At 39.5% G+C, this 8,826-nt stretch overlaps 1 protein-coding gene across 2 annotated transcripts in view; it reads left to right on the forward strand.

Annotated features, from left to right (window-relative positions):
• Positions 1-8,591, forward strand: part of PHAF1 (phagosome assembly factor 1) — a 32,538-nt gene extending 23,947 nt beyond the window's left edge. For both annotated transcript variants that reach the window (XM_065733471.1, XM_065733472.1), the window contains 6 exons: positions 165-247; positions 998-1,041; positions 3,404-3,447; positions 4,713-4,771; positions 6,110-6,182; positions 6,616-8,591. In XM_065733471.1, the coding sequence (XP_065589543.1) occupies positions 165-247; positions 998-1,041; positions 3,404-3,447; positions 4,713-4,771; positions 6,110-6,182; positions 6,616-6,705 (393 nt within the window). In that variant the 3' untranslated portion in view covers positions 6,706-8,591. The remainder of the gene's footprint in view (positions 1-164; positions 248-997; positions 1,042-3,403; positions 3,448-4,712; positions 4,772-6,109; positions 6,183-6,615) is intronic.
• The last annotated feature ends 235 nt before the right edge of the window (positions 8,592-8,826 follow it).

Below are 8,826 nucleotides of genomic sequence, written 5' to 3' on the forward strand. Positions count from 1 at the left end.
AGTGCTGGAGGAAGTATGTATTTTTTTTCTTAATTTTTTAATTTACAAATAATCTCATTCTCAAAAATGTTCATATTTCCAGTTGGTTCCAGTTGGATACTGTTTTTACTCATCTCAAGTTGCTTCATGTCTGTCTGTCTTGTTTTGTTTTTTTTCTTCAACAGGATATTCTCTTTGATGCAAATACTCACAAGGTGAAGAAATTTGTCTTGCATACAAATTATCCTGGTCATTACAACTTTAACATGTGAGTGTAAAGAACTGATCTGTTAAGGACTATTTTAAAACAGCAGAAGAGGGCTGTTATGTTCATTTTATAGAGTTCCTGTAATTTTTCCCATGTGTCTTTGGTGTATCTGGTAACCAGTGGAGGTTTCAAACATCGTTATTAGCACATCATTCATTACTGTTTACTTTTTTACACTTAAATATCTTTATATTGCCAAGTATGTCATCAAGTAGTTCTTGACCCAGCTGGTGTCCAAATCATCTTGCTAGAGGCAAGATAAGCTGCTCTTTTTCGTGACACTGTTTCAGTCACTGCTCAGATTTTCATTTTTGTCCTCTGGCTTATTTTCAGTACTTCTTAAGTGTGAGCTGTTTAGGAGGCATGTGAGTTAAGAAATGATAGGATGATAGGATGTGATGAAAGAGTGATAGGATGTCAGAAGAGAATATCTTTTCAGACAGTAAAGCATTACTATTAGAAAAATCTGTAGTACTTTTTCAGAGCTGAGTACTTATCCATCCAGTCTGTGTCACAAGAGTAATTTGTGCTGAAGGACCCTCTAGAAAATAGTGCTAGAACATTCCAGACTGATGTGCTTTCTGGTGTAGAAAATGGAAGTGATAATTTTTCCTCTTTATCTGATATTCTTGAGACTTTTAATGTTATTATGCAAGTTCACTAAGCTGCTTGTTAAATGCTCCTAGTTTGGCTATGTAGTTTGTGTTGGCTCTTCTGCTACCTGATAGCTTTACAATTTGCTCTTTCCAGCTACCATCGCTGTGAATTCAAGATTCCACTTGTCATTAAGCGAGGTGAGTGTGTCTTCTGTTGTCCAGCTTTAGGGTGCATATGCCACAAAACTCAAAATGATGATATGATCAGTTTGCATTTCTAATACCATTCTTGATTATCAGAGGATAGAGATATGAATGTGTTTTCCCAAATAATTTGGGGTGGAGGGGAGGATGAGCCAGGTAGAGTTGAGCCAGCTGTCTTGGAAAGGACAACTGGTTGGGAATTAAGGGCAGAAAGGCACTAGGATCAGGAGTATGTGAGACAGGGCAGGCATATTTGGATCATAGCAAAGTAGTAGGTTATAGCTGTTTGTTTTGTGCTGCAAGTGTTGGAGTTGTGCTGTGACCATGGTGGGTGGGTGCTGTGCAAACACTGCTGCTTTGCCCTCAGTCAAGTAGGAGTATTGTTTGAAGCTCAAACCACGGTCCCTCCGTGGTCAGTGGTCAGTGAACCTTGGTCAGTGGTTTATGGTCCCTCCATGGTGGGTGCCAACATTCCCCTTGCCCCTAGCTCCTGGTGAAACCAGGGCTTGGGTGGGTTTTCTTTTTAGAGTTGAATGATGGTGATAGGTTAACAGTTGGACTTGAAGATTTTAGTGGTGTTTCCCAATCTCAATGATTCTATGAAATTTTATGGTAATCTTGAAGATGATTTTTTTTCTTGCTTTTAAAGTTAAAAATACTTTAATATGTGTTCTGCAGTTTTGTAATTGTTATTTATACTACCTTGTTTACTTGCTTGGGTCATATGGATGAGCTGCAACATCACTGATTTTCTATAATGGTGACACTCTCTTTTTCTGAAGTCAGTTCCCTTGTACCTGAAGACTCAGAATCTGTAAGGCAGAGTTAGTTGGAGCTGATCTATGCATTTTTCTGTTTAACTTTTTAGCAATGTGCTGCTCACTCTTGAAAGGTTTATTCACCATATTCAGTACAAACATACTCAATAAATAAGTGGTGTCATTGGGAATGGGAACAAGCAATCAACATATATCATCTACATGCTATAGGCAAAATCATGTGTCTGTAGTGTCCACTTAAAAATCTTCAAGCTCAGAAAGTAGCATCACATGCTGCTTCCAGGTTCTCTTTTGGGATAGCAGTGCTAATTCAGTGAGTGTCTTAGATGTGCACAGCTCAGTGCATGCAAGTATGCTAAACAGAGTGTGGGGGAAAAAAACAGATTCTTTGGTGGAAAATCACTGTGATCCAAAGACCTTTCTTCAGTATATACATTCACTGACCAGCAGTATGTGTATTTTGTCTATCCAGGGGATACTGGATGCTTGTGAGAGTTTGACCAGGGGTGTGTTTTTCATTTGATTGGTTTTCACTGCAAGTACTTAACTGTGTAAAATGCAGTTCTCCTGTGGATGTCACAGCAATTTGTGTGTGTAGGAAAACGATGCCTTTATGCACAAGCTTATGTGAAGATTGATTTGTAGCTCAATCAGGAGGATAAGCATGAAAGTTCTGCTCAGTTTTCTTTTTTAAGTTGTGTTCCCTTAGGTTATAGTGCAATACTTTAAATGCATTCATTTATGATTCTTTTTATTCAGCTCAAGTGTCACCACAAAGCTCTCCTGTATGCATCCATTTTTTATTTTTTTTATTCTTACTGTAGTTTTAGTATTTCTTTTTTCTTCACTTATTTTGTTTTTAATGACCCTTCTGTTGGGGAAATGTTGAGGATGCTTAAGTTGAAAACAAATACAACAAAACACACGCACAGCCCATCTTTTCCCATCTGGTGGCAGTGCATGATGCTTACTCTCTTCTGTGTCAACTTCAGATAGTGAATTGACAGCTAAGTTGCACAGTCACTAAGCTCATTTATCATAAGGAGACCAAGTTTGTTTAGCAGGTCGAAAACACAGAAGTGCTTTCAGTCAAATTAAAGACCATTTGCTCCCGTTGGGTTTCATTAGCATCCAGCTTCATTCCTGCTGCTTCAGGGAAATGTTTTCAGTATTTAGAAGTCCCCAAATGTATGTATAAAACAGTGCTTGAAACCACCAGCAGACCAAGCAATTCTGAGGCTGTAAGCATAAATAGGATGCTGTCCTCACCTGCAGTTTTTCCTGTGATTTCTTGGGTTGTGGGTGTTCGTTTATATTTCTGCAGCAGTGGCACTGAGGAACTGTCATTCCCAAGCTCTCTGCTTGCTTTGTTTTTGAGGGAGTTGCATTCAATTTAATTTACACTTAATCAGTGTTCTTTATGATTCTAGTTGCTACTAAATGCTAGTTAATTTGTATATGAAGTGATGCAATAATTGTATGTCTCCCTTTATCTAAACTAACCTCTCAAAATAAAGGATTACACAGGGGTCTTTTTGAGCATGAATTACAAAGGCTTTTCTGGTTTTCTTTCACAGATAGTGCTGATTCACAGACTGAAACATGTACAACGTACAGTAAGGTAAGCCTGTACAGAGCTGAATGGTTTCTTCCTTTTCCAAAGCCCCTTAAATGATCTGTGCTGAATTTGGAATGCATCTTGTAGAAAGAATAGCAGTTGTATTGAAATATAAAAGTTGCATAATGTGGTGGTTATGCTTAGTGGCTCAAATGTTTGAGAACTGAAGGTATTTTAATGGTACACTTTGAGCACTCAGGGTAGCTGCAGGTTGAAGCAGGACAGCAAATGATGCAGGAGAGAACAGTGGCTGGATGTTAACAAGAAGAGATGTTCTTAAACCAAATTGTCAGAGCTTTTCTATCATGCAACTCTTGAAGACATGCAATAGCTAACTAACAAGGTCGAGTGTTGTTCCCTTTCTTCTGAAGGGCACCACTATTTTGGTGTTCAGGGCAGTAAGCCTTACAGAACTGTCACTGCCACTGTGACACCTCATGAGGGCAGCAGACTGCTGTGCCTGGGTGGAGTTCCCAAGGGCAGTTGGTGCTGTGTGTCTGAGGGCTTCTTTAGTTTGAAAAACTTGTTGAAAATTCTGTTTGGAAGTGGTTCTGCATTAGCATTCAGCCAGGGTCAGTGCTTTTTTCTTGCCTCTGAGGATTTACTTTCCTCACTGAATTCTTGGTCCCGCACCAGAAAAAGAAAAAAAAAAAGCTGATAGTCAGCAACTTGGAAGCTACTGTTCTCTGCTTTCTGCTTTAAATGACATTGCACTCTTCAGTGCTTTCACCTGTCTCAACTTTGTATGGGAAAGTGAAGCTTTTAAGTCTTTACAGTGATGAAAATTGCTGGAATTCCATGTAATTAAGTAGTGCAGCTTTCCTCCTCTCTTCCCAACCTTCCTGTTAAATGAAAGAGGGGCTCTAGGGAACCGGTAGCAGGGATGCTGCTTCTCTCTCTGCAAAAATAAGCAAAGGGATATTTTGCTGAGGTTTTTCACAGCTGCTTAGAGGACATTCATTCTCTGTGCAATGCTACAGGACTTTTCAGGCACATTTTCAGTGTACGATTCACAGATCTTCTGTATAAAACTTAAAGCTGTTTTGAGACAGAAACAAGAATAAACCTTGAGAGCAATTCCTAACTCTGATAGTTTTTGTCACTGAGTATGGTCCTAGTCACAGATTACTTCTGTAAATACAGCTTCTCTGTTGATCAGCAAATGAGTGTGTTGAGAAGATGAACATGATTGTATTCCTAGATTAAAAAATAAAATAAATTAGAAGTTTTCCTGTTACTTTAACAGAAGGTCTTTGATGTATTTGCAGTGGGACAGTATTCAGGACCTCCTAGGGCACCCTGTAGAGAAGCCAGTGGTACTTCACAGGTAAAGAAAGATCTTTTTCTTTTGCTTGGCAGGGATTAAGCTGATAACAGAGGATGGGTTTAGGTAGAGGGAGATTATTTATTGCACTGACTGCTGCTGGGCTTCTTTATTGTCAAAGTTTCATGCTTTTTGGCCAGGAACAAGTCTAGATAACTGCTCTCACATGAATTAAGGGCTGACATGCAGAAGGAGAACATTTCCAAAGTTCCTTGAGCTGTAAAATCCAGTGAAGAGCTAAGCAGCATACAAGAGGAATATTTCTGCTTATAATAAATACATATTTATTGTACAGTCACAGGCATTTCAACAACATGACATCATACACTGGTGTCTGGAGCATATGGCAGCAATCTGTCTGAAGAAGTTTGGCTTTTGGGAATGTGCATGGTTGCTCCACAGTTCTTTCAGACTTGATGGAAGATAGAATAATATACTTAAATTTGCTCTGTTCCTGCAGGGTTTGAGCTGGTTGTTGAGCAAAGTGGGCATTAACCTGTTTGCAGAACTAATTGTTCTGTGGTATCATATAAAACCATGTTTTATGTCAGGACAAGTGTAACTTACGGATACCATGCTCTTTCTTTCCCCTTATCCCTCTTTTATGCTAATGACACAGAGTAGAAACGATGTCAAATAAAGCTGGAGTAAGGTAATGGCTATATATAGCCCTTATCTATTATTTTCTGTGTTCAGGAGAATAGATCACCCAGAATTTCCTTTACTGAGCACATCTATAAATGTCTCAGACATGCAATTTGAGAAGCCTACCTCTTAAAAGAAAGGCCAAAAGCTATTTCCTCATGCTTTTTTTTTTTTTGTCATAACCTAAAATGAACTGCATTGAGCAAGAATCTGCTGCTGTTGCATATCCAATGTTGCATTAATCTTGAAATATACTATGTAATAACATTGAGATTATTCCATTTCTGCATCTGAGTAGGTAACACATAGTGAATGCACTTGAAAGAGGGCGAGAGATCGGAGAATGACAGGGGATCTTGTGCAAAAATAATTCCTAACAAATTATGTGGTGTTCTGTGTACTTTCAGAGTTCATCCTATCCAAGTTCTGTGAAATGGGTTTCCTGCAGGGGTTGTTAGTAGCTTTGATTTCTTTCTCCCTGCTTGTTAGGAGCCCTTCTGGAACACATTGCTGAAGTATCCTCTGGCTCATGTGGAAACAAGCAGTGCTGTTGCATAACACAGACTTGCTTTCTTTTTATGAAAGCCATTCAGTGCGATAAAAATACTGTAACTTACATTATATTAATGAATGGTTATTCTTACAAGGAAGTTTCCAGTCCTTGTGTTTCCATGTTTTCCCCTCTCTTCCATTCAGGTCATCATCTCCAAACAACACTAACCCATTTGGGTCAACTTTTTGCTTTGGACTGCAACAAATGATCTTTGAGGTAAGGAGAGAAAAGCTTGATCTATCTGAGCAGAAGATCAGGAGTTTGCTGGCACTAATTCTTAATGGCTTCTTCTTTTGTATTTCAATAAAAGCCAGCATTTAAACTGTGTTTTTGGAGATGGTGGGCAGAACAGGCAACTTTCCAGTTCTTCCCAGGCTGTACGTTTGCATGTTGAAGCTGGCACCTCAGCGCTGTTACCTTTGACTTATACTAGCAGAAGTTATGTGAACTCAGTTTTGAGTACTGGTGGAGTATGCTGGTGTTTTGTCCAGAGACCCTTATTAGGAACTAGCCGCGAGTTTTCTGTCCATGAGCTTACTTGGCTTTGTTCCTGGGATTTCTTTGCTCAGGCAGATCGGTTCCATGCTCGCCATTTTCACTCAGTCTGCAATTCTTCTGATTTTTCTTTTTCTCTGCCATTCTTTTGCAGGTGATGCAGAATAATCATATAGCTTCTGTTACTCTGTACGGCCCAACAAGGCCCAGCAGCCAGTTGAGAACATCAGACCTTCCCCAGTGAACATCCCCTGCAAAGTCAGCTAATCTTAAATGCTACAGAATTAGTACAGCGTGCCTTGATTTGCTGCCACTTATAATACGGAAAGCACGTTATGATTTTTGTTTCTTTTCAATAAGCCTTTCCACCCAGAAGTGGTGTGGAAGGGAAATTCTCTCAACCCTTCATCGTGGGGCGTGGAACTGTTGATGGAGGAAAGCAGCTTAGGTGCCTGTGCCGTCATCTGTTCCTCTCAGTTACCCTCATCCTATGCAGCACAGAGCTGGAGAGTGCCCCCATCTCCACCGGCAGAAGGGGGACATGGGAGGGGGACATGGAATGACTGCAAAAGTTAGAAGCACAAACTTTCTGAGCCTTGGAGCATCTGGAAGCAGGTATTGATTTTAGTCTGTTTGTGTTACTGTATTGATGTGGTGGTCACGTTTTAAGCAACCGTGTGCGTGTACCTATATAGATATAAACATCGATATTTCTGTGGCTTAGGACATCGAGTGTGACAAGGATGTATATATGTCCATGATTTCAGGCACCACATCTTCGTGTAACTTTAAACCAAGCAAGTAGCATGTGCATAATACTTGGTTGTAACATTTGCACTACATACACTTTAATTACTTGATAAATGTTTATCTTCACTGAGGAGCATCTGTGTACTGGGTGAGTGGGGTGTGGTGGTTATTTAACGTGCGCTGCGCAGAACGCTTATTTATACAGTGGGTGGAGTCAATCCACCTTCCTGCACTAATACGTACTTGATGTGCTGAAACATTTTTTTTTCTGCCATGGCTGGTTTACTGATTTATTTTATTTTTTTTTTCATATGCAATTTCAAAAAACGCAGTTCTGGAAGAGGTTATTTCTGTGATTGAATTCCGTTTTAGTGACGAGGTTTGATACGGTGTTTCTTACTCTGGAAAAAAAAATGGGTGAAGAAATAGCATTGCCTCATGATCTGTCCGTTCCCAACCCCTTTTCTCCTGCTGTTTCCTCAAAGGGAGAGATGCTGTACTAATGGTGTCTCAGAAAGAACTCCCCAAGCTCTGCCATCACCATGAACACCTTTCCTGTTCCTTTTGATGTACGATTTTAATTTATGCCAAAGGTTTAGCCAAAGACCCTTCCTGTCGTTTCCCCGTTCCTGCACGTGGGCTCTGACTGCACCCCCCACCCCAGCAGACAGGACACAGGCTTCTTTCTAGTTGGGAGATGCTGCTCGCAATGTGTTATCCCAGGAGGATACTTTAGGTTTCTAGTTCTCTTACCAGTCTTATTTGGGGGAAATAGGTGGTCTGTCTTTGAAATATTGAACCCTTTTTAAAAACGGACAAGAGAAATGTATAATTTTATCCCATTTTTAATATTTTGGTGTAGCAACTTGTGATACATAGATGACAATTTTGTGAGTTTTACTATGTGTGTACAGATTTTTGTAAATATGACATTTTTGTAATTTTAACTCCATGTACAGTGTAATCCTGTATAGTTTATCAATGAATGCGAGATAGGAAATTGAATGTTAACAAGTTTTGGATCTCGGACCAGTAGCAGGGATAAATGTGGTGTGTGAGATGTTCTTTGCCATTTAGTCTTCCTGTATACTGTGATACTCGAAAATGTTTTGCTAAAACAAACAAACAAAAAAGCCACGTGGAGAATCTAATGGATAAGGAAAAAGTTACTGTTTACCTTTATCCCTAGGTGTCACTCCTGTTGAATCCCTGTTCAATCTGTGCTGTCTCCCGTGATCATTGCTTGCTAAGAAAATTCTATGCCTCAACCTCCCTTTTGTTTCCTCTCTAATTTTAATTTCATTTTACATAGCCCTTCTGTAAATTAAATGGAATAATAATGAGCATGTACACTGAAAGAAAAATAAAATGAGACTCTCAGTCACTGTTTTTGTGTTAAATACAGTTACTGGGTGTTTTTGTAACAAAACCATGGGTGTTCCTGCTTTCTTTTTTTTTTTTTTTGTCATTATCAATTAGTCCTTTTATTTCACTGCCTTTCAGGTGTGGTTTCTGAAATACCTTACTAGCATCCCTCCTTTTACAACCAGCTCTCCAAAGCAGCAGTACAGACAGGAGCATACGCTGCAGCCTGTGCCACTGTAGGCACCTGAAA

The sequence above is a fragment of the Cyrtonyx montezumae genome, unplaced genomic scaffold (genome assembly GCF_038088225.1).
Source record: "Cyrtonyx montezumae isolate F1298 unplaced genomic scaffold, pur_monq_1.0 scaffold_17, whole genome shotgun sequence".
NCBI lineage: Eukaryota > Metazoa > Chordata > Aves > Galliformes > Odontophoridae > Cyrtonyx > Cyrtonyx montezumae.